The sequence below is a fragment of the Lepidochelys kempii genome, chromosome 6 (assembly GCF_965140265.1).
Source record: "Lepidochelys kempii isolate rLepKem1 chromosome 6, rLepKem1.hap2, whole genome shotgun sequence".
Lineage (NCBI taxonomy): Eukaryota > Metazoa > Chordata > Testudines > Cheloniidae > Lepidochelys > Lepidochelys kempii.
The window spans coordinates 88,544,249-88,562,778 of record NC_133261.1 but is presented as its reverse complement, the minus strand read 5'-3'; the positions used below and the strand labels follow the sequence as shown (position 1 = coordinate 88,562,778).

At 39.5% G+C, this 18,530-nt stretch overlaps 1 protein-coding gene across 20 annotated transcripts in view; it reads left to right on the top strand.

Moving 5' to 3' along the window:
- SLC25A21 (solute carrier family 25 member 21) overlaps positions 1–14,672 on the top strand; it is a 396,583-nt gene extending 381,911 nt beyond the window's left edge. For 18 of the 20 annotated variants that reach the window (XM_073349071.1, XM_073349072.1, XM_073349076.1 and 15 more), the window contains 3 exons: positions 8,817–8,998; positions 9,841–9,893; positions 12,987–14,672. In XM_073349071.1, the coding sequence (XP_073205172.1) occupies positions 8,817–8,998; positions 9,841–9,893; positions 12,987–13,048 (297 nt within the window). In that variant the 3' untranslated portion in view covers positions 13,049–14,672. The remainder of the gene's footprint in view (positions 1–8,816; positions 8,999–9,840; positions 9,894–12,986) is intronic. The other 2 variants (XM_073349087.1, XM_073349091.1) reach the window with 2 other exon arrangements.
- The last annotated feature ends 3,858 nt before the right edge of the window (positions 14,673–18,530 follow it).

The window sequence follows — 18,530 nt, the reverse complement described above, 5'->3', positions numbered from 1 at the left end:
CCAGTGGCTGCGAAACTTTCGCATGCGTGAGGGCACTTTCATAGAACTTTGTGACTTGCTTTCCCCTGCCCTGAAGCGCATGAATAACAAGATGAGAGCAGCCCTCACAGTTGAGAAGCGAGTGGCGATAGCCCTGGGGAAGCTTGCAACACCAGACAGCTACTGGTCAGTTGGGAATCAATTTGGAGTGGGCAAGTCTACTGTTGGGGCTGCTGTGATGCAAGTAGCCCACGCAATCAAAGATCTGCTGCTATCAAGGGTAGTGACCCTGGGAAATGTGCAGGTCAAAGTGGATGGCTTTGCTGCAATGGGATTCCCTAACTGTGGTGGGGCCGTAGACGGAACCCATATCCCTATCTTGGCACCGGAGCACCAAGCCACCAAGTACATAAGCCGCAAGGGGTACTTTTCAATAGTGCTGCAAGCTCTGGTGGATCACAAGGGACGTTTCACCAACATCAATGTGGGATGGCCGGGAAAGGTACATGACTCATAGATTCATAGATATTTAGGCCAGAAGGGACCATTATGATCATCTAGTCTGACCTCCTGCACAATGCAGGCCACAGAATTTCACCCACCACTCCTAAAAAAGACCTCACACCTATATCTGTGCTATTGAAGTCCTCAAATTGTAGTTTGAAGACCTCAAGGAGCAGAGAATCCTCCAGCAAGTGACCCGTGCCCCATGCTACAGAGGAAGGCGAAAAACCTCCAGGGCCTTCCAATCTGCCCTGGAGGAAAATTCCTTCCCGACCCCAAATATGGTGATCAGCTAAACCCTGAGCATATGGGCAAGATTCATCAGCCAGATACTACAGAAAATTCTTTCCCGGGTAACTTGGATCTTACCCCATCTAAAAACCCATCACAGGCCATTGGGCCTATTTACCATGAATATTTAATTACCAAAACCATGTTATCCCATCATACCATCTCCTCCATAAACTTATCGAGTTTAATCTTAAAGCAAGATAGATCTTTTGCCCCCACTACTTCCCTCGGAAGGCTATTCCAAAACTTCACTCCTCTGATGGTTAGAAACCTTCGTCTAATTTCTAATCTAAATTTCCTAGTGGCCAGTTTATATCCATTTGTTCTTGTGTCCACATTGGTACTAAGTTTAAATAATTCCTCTCCCTCTCTGGTATTTATCCCTCTGATATATTTATAGAGAGCAATCATATCTCCCCTCAACCTTCTTTTAGTTAGGCTAAACAAGCCAAGCTCCCTGAGTCTCCTTTCATAAGACAAGTTTTCCATTCCTCGGATCATCCTAGTAGCCCTTCTCTGTACCTGTTCCAGTTTGAATTCATCCTTCTTAAACATGGGAGACCAGAACTGCACACAGTATTCCAGGTGAGGTCTCACCAGTGCCTTATATAACGGTACTAAAACCTCCTTATCCCTACTGGAAATACCTCTCCTGATGCATCCCAAGACGACATTAGCTTTTTTCACAGCCATATCACATTGGCAGCTCATAGTCATCCTATGATCAACCAATACTCCAAGGTCCTTTTCCTCCTCCGTTACTTCTAGTTGATGCGTCCCTAGCTTATAACTAAAATTCTTGTTATTAATCCCTAAATGCATGACCTTACACTTCTCACTATTAAATTTCATCCTATTCCTATTACTCCAGTTTACAAGGTCATCCAGATCCTCCTGTAGGGTATCCCTGTCCTTCTCTAAATTAGCAATACCTCCCAGCTTTGTATCATCTGCAAACTTTATTAGCACACTCCCACTTTTTGTGCCCAGGTCAGTAATAAAAAGATTAAATAAGATTGGTCCCAAAACTGATCCTTGAGGAACTCCACTGGTAACCTCCCTCCAACTTGACAGTTCACCTTTCAGTAGGACCCGTTGTAGTCTCCCCTTTAACCAATTCCCTATCCACCTTTCAATTTTCCTATTGATGCTCATCTTATCCAATTTAACTAATAATTCCCCATGTGGCACAGTATCAAACGCCTTACTAAAATCTAAGTAAATTAGATCCACTGCGTTACCTTTATCTAAAAAATCTGACACTCGCATCTTCAGGAACTCTGGTCTGTTTCAAAAGCTGCAGGAAGGGACTTTATTCCCAGACCAGAAAATAATGGTTGGGGACGTTGAAATGCCTATAGTTATCCTTGGGGACCCAGCCTACCCCTTAATGCCATGGCTCATGAAGCCGTACACAGGCAGCCTGGACAGTAGTCAGGAGCTGTTCAACTACAGGCTGAGCAAGTGCAGAATGGTGGTAGAATGTGCATTTGGACGTTTAAAGGCACGCTGGCGCAGTTTACTGACTCGCTTAGACCTCAGCGAAACCAATATTCCCACTGTTATTACTGCTTGCTGTGTGCTCCACAATATCTGTGAGAGTAAGGGGGAGACGTTTATGGCGGGGTGGGAGGTTGAGGCAAATCGTCTGGCTGCTGGTTACGCGCAGCCAGACACCAGGGCAGTTAGAAGAGCACAGGAGGGTGTGGTGCGCATCAGAGAAGCTTTGAAAACCAGTTTCATGACTGGCCAGGCTACGGTGTGAAAGTTCTGTTTGTTTCTCCTTGATGAAACCCCCCTGCCCCTTGGTTCACTCTACTTCCCTGCAAGCTAACCACCCTCCCCTCCTCCCTTTGATCACAGCTTTCAGAGGCAATAAAGTCATTGTTGCTTCACATTCATGCATTCGTTATTCATTCATCACACAAATAGGGGGATGACTACCAAGGTAGCCCAGGAGAGGTGGTGGAGGAGGGAAGGAAAATGCCACACAGCACTTTAAAAGTTTACAACTTTAAAATTTATTGAATGCCAGCCTTCTTTTTTTTGGGCAATCCTCTGTGGCAGAGTGGCTGGTTGGCTGGTGGCCCCCCCACCGCGTTCTTGGGCGTCTGGGTGTGGAGGCTATGGAACTTGGGGAAGAGGGCAGTTGGTTACACAGGGGCTGTAGTGGCAGTCTGTGCTCCAGCTGCCTTTGCTGCAGCTCAGCCATAAACTGGAGCATACTGGTTTGGTCCTGCAGCAGCCTCAGCATTGAATCCTGCCTCCTCTCATCACGCTGCCGCCACATTTGAGCTTCAGCCCTCTCTTCAGCCTGCCACTTACTCTCTTCAGCCCGCCACCTCTCCTCCCGGGCATTTTGTGTTTTCCTGCACTCTGACATTGTCTGCCTCCACGCATTTGTTTGTGCTCTGTCAAAAGTGTGTGAGGACAGCATGAGCTCAGAGAACATTTCATCACGAGTGCGTTTTTTTTTCTTTCTAAGCTTCACTAGCCTCTGGGAAGGAGAAGATCCTGTGATCATTGAAACACATGCAGCTGGTGGAGAAAAAAAAAGGGACAGCGGTATTTTAAAAGACACATTTTATAAAACAGTGGCTACACTCTTTCAGGGTAAACCTTGCTGTTAACATTACATACATAGCACATGTGCTTTCGTTACAAGGTCACATTTTGCCTCCCCCCACTGCGTGGCTACCCCCTCAACCCTCCCCCCTCCCCGTGGCTAACAGCGGGGAACATTTCTGTTCAGCCGCAGGCAAACAGCTCAGCAGGAATGGGCTCCTCTGAATGTCCTCTGAAGAAAAGCACCCTATTTCAACCAGGAAACCATGAATGATATCTCACTCTCCTGAGGATAACACAGAGAGATAAAGAACGGATGTTGTTTGAACACCAGCAAACATACACTGCAATGCTTTGTTGTACAATGATTCCCGAGTACCTGTTACTGGCCTGGAGTGGTAAAGTGTCCTACCATGAAGGACGCAATAAGGCTGCCCTCCCCAGAAACCTTTTGCAAAGGCTTTGGGAGTACATCCAGGAGAGCTGCGAATGCCAGGGCAAATTAATCCTTTCACATGCTTGCTTTTAAACCATGTATAGTATTTTAAAAGGTACACTCACCGGAGGTCCCTTCTCCACCTGCCGGGTCCAGGAGGCAGCCTTGGGTGGGTTCGGAGGGTACTGGCTCCAGGTCCAGGGTGAGAACCAGTTCCTGGCTGTTGGGAAAACTGGTTTCTCCGCTTGCTTGCTGTGAGCTATCTACAACCTCATCATCATCATCATCATCGTCTTCATCCCCAAAACCTGCTTCCGTGTTGCCTCCATCTCTATTGAAGGAGTCAAACAACACGGCTGGGGTAGTGGTGGCTGAACCCCCTAAAATGGCATGCAGCTCATCATAGAAGTGGCATGTTTGGGGCTCTGACCCGGAGTGGCCGTTTGCCCCTCTGGTTTTCTGGTAGGCTTGCCTCAGCTCCTTAAGTTTCACGCGGCACTGCTTCGGATCCCTGTTATGGCCTCTGTCCTTCATGCCCTGGGAGATTTTGACAAAGGTTTTGGCATTTCGAAAACTGGAACGGAGTTCTGATAGCACGGATTCCTCTCCCCATACAGCGATCAGATCCCGTACCTCCCGTTCAGTCCATGCTGGAGCTCTTTTGCAATTCTGGGACTCCATCCTGGTCACCTGTGCTGATGAGCTCTGCATGGTCACCGGCAGCTTGCCACGCTGGCCAAACAGGAAATGAGATTCAAAAGTTCGCGGTTCTTTTCCTGTCTACCTGGCCAGTGCATCTGAGTTGAGAGTGCTGCCCAGAGCGGTCACAATGGAGCACTCTGGGATAGCTCCCGGAGGCCAATACCGTTGAATTGTGTCCACAGTACCCCAAATTCGACCCGGCAAGGCCAATTTAAGCGCTAATCCACTTGTCAGGGGTGGAGTACGGAAAGCAATTTTAAGAGCCCTGTAAGTCGAAATAAAGGGCTTCATCATGTGGACGGGTGCAGGGTTACATCGATTTAACGCTGCTAAATTCGACCTAAACTCCTAGTGTAGACCAGGGCTGAGTGGATTGCCAGCAAGCTGCAGCTGTCCACCACAGGAGCAAGTGGAAATGTTACTCTGAGGATTGTGACAACAGCTTTGTATCTGCAGTACATTCATTCCCCAAGGTTGTTGTGCATCTGTTTTCACAGTTTGTTTTTTTTACGGTCATTTTAGAGAATTTAAATGAGCAACTTTAGCAATGAGACTTTCAAAGAAGGGTTCTGAAGTGGCACAAATGTAGCAAGAGCATTCATTGCAAATAGAAGTGCAATAGTGAGCATTGTAGGAGACCTTGTGTTACCAAGTCTCTTCCATGGTGCTTTCACTTACTATTATTATATTCCACTAGTTCCTAGAGGGTCTGACTAAACACACAGTAGCCTGTACCCCAAAGAGGTTTCAGTGTAAATACACAAGACAGACAAAGGGTGTGAAGGGAACCAAGATTCAGAGACTTGCCCAGGTGCAATGCTCTTTCCACTAGATTACGCTACCTCCCTATTATTTAGGATGTTGTAAGGTGGGCAAGGTAGGGATCTGAGAGACTAAAGAAAAACTTTTTTTCAGAGTTGGTCAAATGTTTCCCAACCTAATTGGTTCATTTCTTGGTTGAATTTTGGAACATATAGTACATGTTTAAAACTTTGAAGAGTTGTTTTAGCAATTCTGCACTGATTTATACCTCTGCAATCCCTCTGAACTCAATAGAAATGTTTGTGTGTACACCAATGCAGAATTTGGTCTCGTCCATTCATATTTTAAAAAATCAGAAAACTTCCTTCTTTTATACCAATAATTCCCTTAAATAGTGGGTTCAATCTGACATGCTGCTACAGCTGTTCCCTTCAAAGTCAGGCAACGGTGATTAGATGGTGCAAGGTCAGTGTACTGATATTGCAGCTCTAGAAACTTTGATTCAAATCCTGATCAGATCATGAGTGAAAATTAATTTGATGGACCTATCCTGATCCCTAGTAGAGTCATAGCACCAAGTCGTAAATATAGAGAGAGAGGGAGTGTAGTCCTATGTATAGAGCAGAGAATGAAGGAGTCTGGCCTCTACATTCTATTCCTGGATTCTCCACTGACCCACTCCGTGACCTGGGGCAAATTTATTTAGTTTATGTATTTATTTCTTATGACTTATTTCAAATCACTTAACACTTTTGTGTCTTACTTAACTCTTGAGTATTATGACTAGAATTTTCAAAGAAGTCTAAGAGACTTAGATGCCCGAATCCCATTGAAAATCAGTGGGTTTGGTGTATTATTCCTTTAGGTTCCTTTGAAAAGACCAGGCTGTAATACTAATTTATTCTTACTATTTATTCATCATGTATATTGTCATAATTGTACATAGTTCTTTACAGCAGAAGACCATTCTTCTACAGTTTAATCCAGAGGGGTTAAAAATTATTAATTAAAGCTTGGAAAGCATGTTGACATCCTTGCATATAAGGTACTATGTAAATGCAAAGTATTATTTATTCTAAGCTGTTCATCCTCAGCACTCAGAAAATCAGCAAGGGGTCTCAAGAGGAACACCCTAAAATTGAATCACAAAATCAGTGACAATTTTAAAAATATTGGCTGCAATTAGACAAGTAATAACAAAATAACACTTCCCACAGTTACAGTAAGGTCCATGTCCTTTGCCTAGAAACAGGATTTGATTATAATTAAAGATTCTTTGGCACAGATTCTGTCATCTTTATCCACACTGAGTAGGACCTTTCTCCACAAGTAGTCAGCTTGATGCAGAATCAGAGTCTCTGAATGCAGTACTCTTGAATGCCCATGTTGTTCAGGTTCCCACACTGGTTTCTGAACACCATTATACATGTGACATTTAGTATTCGAGGTAAGACAGGCAAATATAGTCTAATATGATTTTTCAGTTATTCCATTGGTACATCCAGAAGTGCTGCATTTTGAATTAGATGTCTCCCTCAATAGTTGGGATCATCTCAGTCAAGGAGTTCTCTTATTCTGAAATAAAAGTGTCATATTTTGATTAGATTTGCATTGCTTTTACACTCTGGTGCATCATGGCATCTGTGGTACTATTAATCCCAAAGCATATAACCCTGAAATTCAAAACACCCCAATACACATGAGAACGCTCAACATTTCAAAAAGAGCTGACCTGCCAGGACACAGCACAAATGCAGTTGGCCCCAGGTTCAACATTTAATATATAATTATTATTGCTTAACATTTGTATTACAGTAGCACCTAGAATAGCAATCCACTGTGCTAGGTGTCATGCAAACTGTACTGTACTGTACTGTACCTGCCCCAAAGAGCTTACCTCCCCAAAGGGGGTTTCAGACTGTTTTACAGCCCTGAATACAAATGTGCCACTTGTCGCCTCCTGGCTACAGTTGGTTTTAGAAGTTTTGTAAAACCTGAAATGTTGCAGGGTTCCCCCCGCCTTAATTGTAATTGCATGCACACAGCTTGGATTTGTACAGATAGTCTTGACAATAATTTGCTGCTTAGCATTCTGGCAAGAACTTTGTGTAATGTTTAATTATAACAAAAGCTGTTTTACTTTTAGTTTAAAAAGGATTATCCAAGTAAATGCCCTCTATTGTGAAATTATGGAGTTACTTTTTCTGTAACTAAATATAAGCACTGTGTTGATTTAAAAGCCTCTCTTTAAACTTACAACACGTGGAAGTCCAATTTATATTATGAAGTTTTAACTAATTTTCCTAGCTGCAAATCTGCAAAGGAAAACCTATTGACTGTTCCTATGTTCAGTAACAAATGTAAGGTCACTATGTACCTCCTTTTTAGAATTCTTTTCCTCAGGAATGTGTATGGCTCAAACAACACCTTTAAAAGAAACGTTGTTGTTCTTCTTCTTATTTTATTATTATTACATTTTTAATATTAAGCTGAATGTATGACATTGCATCATCCTATATTGTTTTACTATTGATTTGCTGTGTGTTGAGTGCCTTCTTGCAAAACATGAATGCAGTGCATGGTATGATATAAAAGGATTTTTGCTCTGTTGGTGTAGAATGGAAGAACAGGGGCATAAAAAGTTATGCGGACAGCCTAGAAAATTCATTATGACAGAGTTCACTGTGATGAACACTGTTCACAGAAATGGGATTAGACTTTGTTAAAGAAAATTTGACTCCCAAATAAACTGAGTACTTTGATGTCATAGAGAATGCCAAGGTAGAAAGATTTTCTAAGGGAATCCAGTAAAGCACAATTGGATCATCTAGACTCAAACAGAGAGGGAACAAAATGTTTTAAGGTCTGCTTTATAATCTGTTTCTATCTTTTATCATGAAAGAATAGTAGGGTTTAGAAACAATGAGTTGTAAATTCTTCAGCCAATTAGTTTAGTGAGTTACTACTGTTTATAATGCACAGAATGTTGAAGGCTGTTTTGCTGTTGCACCAAGTTGGATTGTTAATAACAGGAAGCTAGCACTTCTCAGTACAGTGGATCAGCTACACTTGAAAATAAATGTAAAAAACCTGGAGGGGAATGGCAGCAGACTGAGATTAGCCTTTATTTAATTTAACATTTGGGGGTCCAACACACAAATGAGCATTTTAGTAGGCTTCATGGTGGAAGTTGCTGTCATTTGTAAAATATTCTGGCCAATTAGCTAATAGAGTGCTTGGATTTCTCCTGTTTTGATACAGTAATACTAAGTACATTGTGAAGCCCAATTATACAAATCATCCCCATATGCCATACCAGTCTTTCTTTATGAACTGTGTTTATAAATCCTGTGTGAGGAAATGTGTACTTCAGCAATTTAGACCATGTGTAAAAACATAGCCAATAGGATTGTCAAGAAAACAAGTTCCAGCCTAGGAAATCCTAATGTGTTCCGCTAGAATAACATGAGTGTGTCGTGTTGTGCAAGTTTTCTGATTAAATGCATATTACTTTGTAGTGTTTAACCTATTTAGGTGCTTCCGTTTCCTTTTTCATTCATTCATTCTTTCTTTTTAGGAGCCAACTTTGGAGTTCTTGAGAAAATTTGGAATTGGGCTAGTCTCAGGGACAATAGCCTCAATGGTTAATATCCCTTTTGATGTTGCAAAAAGTAGGATTCAAGGGCCACAGCCAGAGCCTGGCGAGATCAAGTATAGAACCTGTTTTAAAACTATGGCAACAGTCTATAAGGAAGAAGGGTAAAACATTCTTATTTTACTAAAATGTCCAGGCCTCTGTTTTAGTTCAAATGGGTCCATAAAGCTATGTTGTAATATGTCAGATTTGATGAGGAACATGAAGCTACCTTGCACTTATGTGTTGAGAGAGTGCAATGTAACATTTTAGAGATGTATTTTAAATGTAAGAAGAAACCTCTTCCTATTTCAGCTATAGGGTTTTTCTTTTTTAATATTTGCAAAACTACTGTTATGTTGTTGAAATTTATGACCCACAAATACATGCCTACTACATTTCAAGCACAGCATTTTTTGCTTGGTAATGATAAAACTGACTCTTTGCTTTGCAAATGCAAAATATCAGTAGAGCAACAGAACATTTCACAGTTAAAATCTCTACTTGCAATTTCTGAATACAGTTATACATTGAGAATGATTGATGAAATGAGTGAATGGAGGACAGAACCTTTTGGCAATAAGTTTCTCCAACTTTTTAAATATTTCTCAAGTGAGCAATGAGTTGTGGCTTTGATATTCAATTATAGCAGTCATTTTATCCATGTAATGCAGCTGTTGTTAACAGACTTGTCTTGAAAGTAAAAAGCATCTCACTGATTAAAGTCATGATTCTGATTGGAGGGATCACAGCATAGCTTTTGTACTGAACATTGATTAACTTTTTCTCTTTGTCTGATCTACCTCTGCAAAATGTTAAAATCCAGATACTGTCTGGTATTGGACATGTGTCATTCCAAATAATTGCATGTAAGTGCTATGCCAGTATCTCAGCAAACATAAGATAAAATTCCATTCTGTTTGTAGAAAAATAATATTGTTTGAAACTTTTGTTCTTTCTGCTACAGGTTCCTGGCTTTGTACAAAGGGTTGGTTCCCAAGATCATGAGGCTTGGCCCAGGTAATTTTGCCTCCATTATTTTTGTCTCTTCTTTATTCTTTGTTTCTGTGTCTTGTTTCCATTTAAATTTAAGACTCAATAAATAACAATAAAACAAATGAAATACTGTACATAAATCTGGCCCTTAATATTTACATTATTTTTGTTTAAAAAAATTGGATTTGTTGTGCTAAATTTGCCCTCAAAAAAGCATATTTGCATGTCTAAATTGGAATACTGTGCACCCAATGACCTTAGGTGCCTGCAGATGCCTGATCAGTGAACAAATCATGAAGCACAAGGAGGTTCGGTTGTATGTGCGAATGGATGTGTCCACATATTTTTCAGGCACACTTTTGAAGACCCTTGAAGGATATGCTTATAGAAACAGTTAGTGTCAGTCCCTCACCCCTTGGGCCTGATTCTGTTACATTAAGGCTACTTCATGTTCTTTGATAGTGTAAAGGCGCCATAAAGTTGGCGTAAGTGGCTCCCTGAGAACACCCTTTCTGCAGGGAGCCTCCCTGGCCAGGTCAGTACGGGCATAAGGGCTCTACACCAGCCTAGCATGGGGGTGAATCAGAGACATGTAGAGGCAGAGCCAAAGTGCACTGAACTCTAGTTATTTTCTGCTTCCAGTGCCTGTAAGGGATGATGGGAAACAGAGTGTAAGTTTGAACAGATCTGGGGCCTTTCGAGTTTTGCCATTCCAAGCGGGCACGCCTGGCTGAGAGTGCAGGTACCGCAAATAGACCAGGATCTTATTCCCATGTAAACAAGTGTTTCCAGTTGGAGTAGGTGGTTTAATAGGCAAGGTTACACAGATTTAAAAGCCAATAGGTAACTGTGTCTGTTAACAGTATCTGTTCTGCCTACGTTTCGTGTTTTTCATTATAAAAAATGTATGAGATTTTCCTGTAAATGCTTGCGTGTTCCTGTAAATGATTTTCTCCAGCCAGGAGCTAGACTGTGCCTGGCCTTTGTGCAGTTTCATAGAAAGGTGGGGCACAGGGAATCCAGATACAATCCAGGGAGCACACAGCATTCTCCTGCCTAATGCCCCCACAATGGGCAGGGAGGAGGAAGATCCCCGCTTTCCTTGTTCCAGCCAGCGTAGCTAAGTTTATAATGAAGAACTTGATTCCAGAAGGTGCTACCACTCTGCCCCAGATCCAGCAAAGCAATTGAGCATGTGCTTAACTTTAAGCCCATGAATAGTCCCATTGACTAATATATAGGTTTTGCTGTCTGAATGAAATAAGAAAGCAATTTTAATTGTGGCTGAAAAGGTAAGTCCATCTGTCTACAACATAAATAGTTTGTGTAAGAGAGCTGTACGAAAAACTCACACTCTCTAAGTACTTGAAATCAGCCCTGGCGTGAGTTCAAACTATGTCTGCACATGACAGTTTTCAGAGTGGCAGCCGTGTTAATCGGTATCTGCAAAAAGAACAGGAGCACTTGTGGCACCTTAGAGACTAACAAATTTATTAGAGGGCTACAGCCCACTTCATCAGATGCATAGAATGGAACATTTAGTAAGATGATATATATATATATATACACACACATACAGAGAAGGTGGAAGTTGCCATACAAACTGTGAGAGGCTAATTAATTAAGATGAGCTATTATCACTACAGAAGTTTTTTTCCCCTGCTGATAATAGCTCATCTTAATTAATTAGCCTCTTACAGTTTGTATGGCAACTTCCACCTTCTCTGTATGTATATATACATATCATCTTACTATATGTTCCATTCTATGCATCTGATGAAGTGGGCTGTAGCCCACAAAAGCTTATGCTCTAATAAATTTGTCTCTAAGGTGCCACAAGTACTCCTGTTCTTTTTGTGACTGCAAATTAGTATGGCTTTGCCAAACTGTCTGTGAAAGCCTTTTTGCAATTCTCCTCCTCCTCCTCCTCCTCCTCCCGCCCCGCTCCCCGGTCTGGCTATCTGTGAACTTTATTAGGCTGCTATTTGTAGTGTATTTCAAGTCTGAGCATGGTTTGCTGGACTAAGTCACATGCGACAAGTCACATGGCATTTCTATGTCTCTGATTGTCTGAGCCTATCCCATGGGAACAGAAAGGTCAACTCAGTTCAGTAGAAGATGTTTTTATTTGGCTTTTCAGAGATGCTGCATTCTAATTAAGCTATCTGATCCAACAGGCAAAATTAGGGAAAAAAGAAAAGCTTTGGGCCCTACTCGGTTATTACAGTCGAGGTTGTGCTACATTTACTTGTATTGGGTAGAATCTTTCAATTATCTTTCATAATTTCCCCAATGTATAGGCCTCTTCAGAGGCTACGCAGAGGCCTTCTGAAAATCCCCCTTGTTAGAAACTGTGTCGGGTCTATTTATTTAACTTGCATAATAATTATAGCCCAGTCTTAGAATGTCATGCTTGTTTCTCTCCGGTCAGAGTTCCCTCATTGCATTAGCACTGGGGCTTAGTCACACTTTTGATTCTACCAATATCAATCCATCAACCCCACATTTTGCCTGTGGATTCATGAGATAGAACCATGGGAAGACTAGATTCAATACCAGTACCATGATTTTCAAACAACAGGTCCTGTTAAACCATCCAACCCAAATGTCAAACAAAACATTTGATAAGCCTTTTCAAATCTTACTTGCAAGGATTTTCACAATTCTGGTGAAGAATTTGTGTCTTTTCATTCAATTCTTTTCATGTCCAAATCTTTCTCTCTCTTTCTCTCTCTCTCTCTCTCTCCCTATATATATATATATATATATTTTTGCAGATCAAGAGTTTTGTCTGTACCATAGCTAAAAAAATAAAATAAACATCTGCTGAAAATTTTTAGAACAAAGTATGAAAAATATGTAAGAAAATTACATTTAAAAGTAAGGGTGCTCTTGGTTTAATTTACAAGCTTTTCACATTGACTTTGTGTTCCAGTGTTAGGTAAATTTTGTATAGTTTAAGAACTGGTGATTGGGTAGAATCCAGAGAGTTTTTGCTAATGCAGTTTCATTATATTTCAATTTATAATTTCAGTTCAGGAGAAATGACACTATATATGTCCTGCAAAATATCGAAGGGATCTAATTTGATACTTAAGATAATGTCCTCTTTTCTAGGTGGTGCAGTGATGCTTCTGGTTTATGAATATGCTTATGCATGGCTTCAGGAGAACTGGTGATCAGAAGTACTGCTTCTAAAACAATGTACTGTTTGAAATTGTATACCTGATAAATTTCACGTTATGATATAAAGGACATAGATAAAGCAAAATATAAGAGGAACTCATGCTACAGTTCTCTTTGATATGAATGAGAGTTGAAGGCACTGATCACTTTGGAAGATTGGGCCCTATGGCCTTGATCCAGCAGAGCACATTGGCACAGGCTTAGCTTTAAGCACTGATGTGCTTATTTGCTTTGCTGAATCAGGGCCCCAGTGATCAAGAAAAAATATAAAGGTAACACAGGAACAAGTTAATTTCTCTAGAACAAACCAAATGTAATGGGCAGTAAATTATGTCATTTAGTAAATGCATCCATTTTTTAACTAGTGATTGTTAAAATGTCAGGTTAAGTTTCTTGATAGGTGAACTCAGCAGGAGAAGTGCATTAATCATGTTGGGCCAAATCCTACACTGGTATAAATTGTCATGGCTCCATTGACTTTAAAGTTGAGGACCTGGCCCATACTTTGCAAATCTGAAGTAAATCCTGGGTCCAATCATGCAGTTCTAACACAGTATGGGAGTGATGCTTGGAAAAGGATGGATGGATTGCCCCCATACCTCAAATAATACCTACTGTCAAACATTCTGCATAGTCTCAGTTATACATTGAATATTATCCTTACTTCAAACAGGTCATAGAAAGATGATGAGCATAATTCAATTTACCTAAATTCTGTCCTCACATAAAATTGTACAACAACCAAAGAAGTCAGTGAAGTAGACAATAAACAAACAAACAGGTAATTTAATTCATTTTGGACATATAAGGCCAGATTGTGAACTCACATTGTGAGCAGTTATTCACATGAGTAGTCCCATTGACTCCTGCCCAACAGTAATCATCTGAAAATTTCACAGAAATGTTCAGAGGGGAGATCCTAGCCCCACTGAAGTCAAGACAAAATTCCCATTGATGTCAGTGGGGGGCCAACATTTCACCCTAAGTGTTTTTATTTCCAGATTTAAAAAAATCAAATTAAAAGATACAAGAGAAATAATGATCATGAACACCCTTTCATTTGCTGTAAATGTGAGAATAAAAAATATATCAGTAAGCCTATATAATTCATTTCAGTGTATATGTGTGTGTATATGTTTCAAGAAGTTGACAGAGAATACTTGACCTTGAAGGGTAAAGGTGGGTGAGGAGTGGGGATCAAGATTTTCTTTTCTTTAGATTGTAATAAATGTTTCAACACCTCACGACCACCCTGACTGCCTATCGTGACCCCCTTGTGGTTAAGAAACAGTGTCCTATACTGATATCCCATATGCAGTCTTAATTCAATAACCATAAGCCTTTCTGAAAAACAAATACTGAATTTTGTTATGAAATTAAATATGTTTGCTTTCCCAGATATTCAGTATAAATTAGCTCATATTTCAAATATATTTTCCTACTTTTTTCTATTTTCAATTGCTATTTGAAATAGGATATACTACATTTCTGTCATGCTTATTGAAGACAAAGTCTAACTTCACGTAGTGTATCACCTCTCTGTTGATGTTCAAGTGCTGTCTTCTTAAATACTAGAAGGGCTGTATTTCGTTCACAATAAACAATTACCTTTATCTAGTCCTGTTTTGCTGACTATTGTCTATATATTTTTAAATGGCTGGAAACATTTATGTTATCACTGTACACATTATTTGTACTGGCTAATATTAGATGTTCTTCCTTCTAGATAATTGCAAAACTTTCTCTTCAGCAATCCTAGAAGAATATCTTTGCAGATTATTTTTTTAAGGACAACTCAGGTGTGAAGTCTGGCATCTGCAATGTTTTTTTTTTTAAATGCATTATAAACGGAAAAAGGTTAGAATAGAAATGCATTCTCAGCATTTTCAAGCATTCTTGTACTGACATGCACACAGAAAATGTCTCTTTTGTCTGGATTTGACCATACTGACATCTCAAAGCTGTGTTACTTCAGTGGCTAAAGCCAACAAAATGAGATATGGTCCTTTTTTAATTTTATTACAATTCCTAGGCAAGTATTCCTCATTTGATCATTTTATTATCAGCCCTTACGCAGTGTAAGAGATAGTGCTTGGAACATTTTGAAAAAAGAAAAACCAAATACATTATAATTATTCTTTTATTAATTTAGAGCATTCAAAATATAAAAATAAAAGGCTTTTAACATTCAGTATATACATACACAGCCTTCTGTTGTACATATTTTTCAACATGATCTATTAGTTTTTAATTATAGTTCAGCCTGATCATTTGGTAAAACGAGGACCATTAGCAGAAAACGTGGAATCATTTTTTTTTAAATGTGTCTTTTTAACCTCTTCAAGCCCACACTATTCACTATTCCTGGTGCTCCACCAGGCTTCTCTTTTGAAAGATTTGGGTACTCTGAGAATTCAGGATTGGGCCCTTCATGTGCACAGTGTGGGAAATGTTGACTGTTAGAGGACTAAATTCTGCTCTCATTTATGCTGGTGTAAATCCAAATTAACTCCACTTGGATTACTCCAGATTTACATCTGTGCAACTGAGAACAGACTTTGACCCATTTATCATTAAAATAAAAATGGGGATTTAGTCTTTAAAAGTGATTTAAAGGTGTTAGGTCATTAAGCTAATATGTACAGTCTTTCAGTTTAACCAATATGTATATTCTGTACGAAAAGTCCTTGGATAAAGGAAAATTCTGCATGGTAATTTTACATCAAAAAACAATGTTAACCTCCCTACTACCCCAAGAAGCAATTATAAACAGCTCAATAAGGATTAACATCAGATACCTTTACTCACCTTGAGTAGCACCTTACTCCACACATAGTCCTACTGACTTCCCACTCACAGATTAAGGTATTATTCAGAGTGAGTAAATGTACCGAGATCTGGCCCTGAACAAAGGAATGCAGATACAGGAAAAAACTTTGCATTAAAGTTGCATTTCCACACATGGAATAATTACTTTGGGCCATATCCTCAACTGAAGTCAACAGAGCTTAGACCAGCTGAGGATCTGACCCTTTAAGTATCATTTAAAGACACACTCATGCCTCATGAGAGTCACAGGAAAGCAGTCTCTTATTTCAACTGGGACACCATCTTGGACTCTATGGATCAGAAAAGAAAGGGAATCAGCCTTTTGAAACAGGGGCATTTTTATCACAGACCTGTTAATGCTTTGGGATGGAAAATCTGTAGTTCAGGAAGGCTTTTCCTCTTTTTGTCTTCATTTCTTGTGCCTTGTTTGTGTTAGTATGTTGCTGATTACAGATGGGCTTCTTAATTCAATGTTTATAGTATCTTGTCTAAGAATTAGTTTAAAAGTTAAAAAACTTGGAAAATATGACATGTTGCCAAGAAAATCTTTTATTAATCATTTTCCCCAATTTTTTTCTTCTCCCTTTTACTTTTTTAATAGGGAATTTGCCTGGAATTAAGACACCATTATCTTTAGCATGGAATTAAGGATCTCTGAGCGAGATTCTGACCTGAGCTACAATGGCATAAATATGGAATAACTCCATTGAAGTCACTAGAGTTTTACCAATGTAAAAATGGTACAAATGAGAGCAGAATCAAGCCCTCCCAATTCAACAAAGCACTTAAGAATATGCTTAAATCCCATTGCCTTTAGTGGGCTTAAGCATGTGCTTAAAATTAAGTGCATGTTCAAATGCTTTTCTGAATAGAGATGGATTTAAGCACATTGTTAAAGTTAAACAACTGCTGAAGTCCTTTGCTGAATTGGGGCCTAAATCAGTGGATGTTTTGCTGAATTCCAGGATCTTTGTTTCTTTAGGGCCAGGTTATATCTGTGTTCTGTGTGTAGAAGTCCTGATGATTCAACTGTCTTTTTATGCAAAGATCAAAGCTAACTACAGCCCTTAGAGTCCATCTGCCATGCTGATTATTCCTAATCTGTAGTCCTCATTCTGTTTATGAAATTACAAATGGTTACTGTGGAAATATGTTTTTCTGAAAGCTTTCCACAAAGTTTCAAGCTGCTTGTTAGTCCCCGATCCTGCAAAGACCTACACACTGTGAACAATCCCATTGACGTTAATGAACTACTCAGAGTATGTACCTCTGTGTAGGATTGCTGATCATATGGCATATGTAGCTATTTACTCATTATTTCCTTTACAGTGCCATGGAAATCTGCCTATGGCCATTTGAGTTATAAATAAAAGCATGAAATTCCCATAGTAGGTACTGGATTTTATCATGCCATTGAAGCAATGTTTAATATATCTAAGAAGAAATCAAGATGATGTAATTAATGCAGTCTTTTAAAGTCTATATCTAGTGATGTTCTTTTAAGTTATTGCACAAAAGAATTCTAAAAGTACACAATATATTAATATTCTATTAAGGATATGAAATGTCACACCAATTTTCAAATCTTTTTCTTTCATGCATGTGTTCCACACATGTCTGGAAGCATGTGGAAGACTTATTGGAGTAATATTCAGAACTTTATTATTGCCCTTGGAAAACAGGTAAGTTTGAAAAGACCAAAATATTAGCTTTTGGGGGGTTAGTGTCAAGTAGAAAAATTTAAAGCAAAATCATTGGGACAGAATGCTTGCCAGTAGATACAGAAACGCCAAAAGGGAGTTTAACATTAAATAAATTTGTATTTGTCGGACCACCACCAGTATACCTACGAGTGAAACACGTTTATGTACAACAATGTAAACTTTATCGGGAGCCATTTTTACATTCAATAAAGCAGAAAGTTTAAGACAGCTTTTTCTTTTCAAAAAGTTACAACATAATGTTGGGGCTGAAATTGCTGAACACAGGGAAGCCAACAATGACAGTACAGTTTTGTTTCACAGTGGTTTTGTTAACTTAAATTGATTCTTTTAAGTTTCACAAGTTTCACATTAAACTTTTAAATCACTTTCCTCTACAGTTCTTGGTTTTGTTCAGCTATTTTCCACCTGCTTCTGTTTTGTACACTTGGCACATGTGTGGTTGTGTCATGACTCTGGAAGATGGGTATGACCTGGGAGAGTTATTTGGTCGATTGCCTTTGAGTCCTCTGCTGAAGAAACAAAATGTCTTTCTTAAGATGTTGAAGCCTCCATTGTATGCACAAAACATGCCAAAAGAACTGTCTCAACCTCAGTCACCTGAGGTGCTTGCCAACACCAAGCAAGAAACAGAAACGACCTAGAAAGTCACTTTTTAACATAAAAAAAGTAGCAGAAATGTACTGTGGAATGAAAACACAGATGCTGTCCAAAGCTTATATTTACAAATAGATAGAAATGAAAACACCTTACTGTTTTTGTAACAGGATGAAATACAGGAAGAATGTGAGAGCCACATATTGCCTTGGTTCTATATTTGATAAACAAAAAAACCCACAATATCTTAACAATAACAGTGGATCACTTAACCTTGCCGATAAATGATTTGTTCTCTAGAGACAGATCATCAGCAAATAACTTCTGT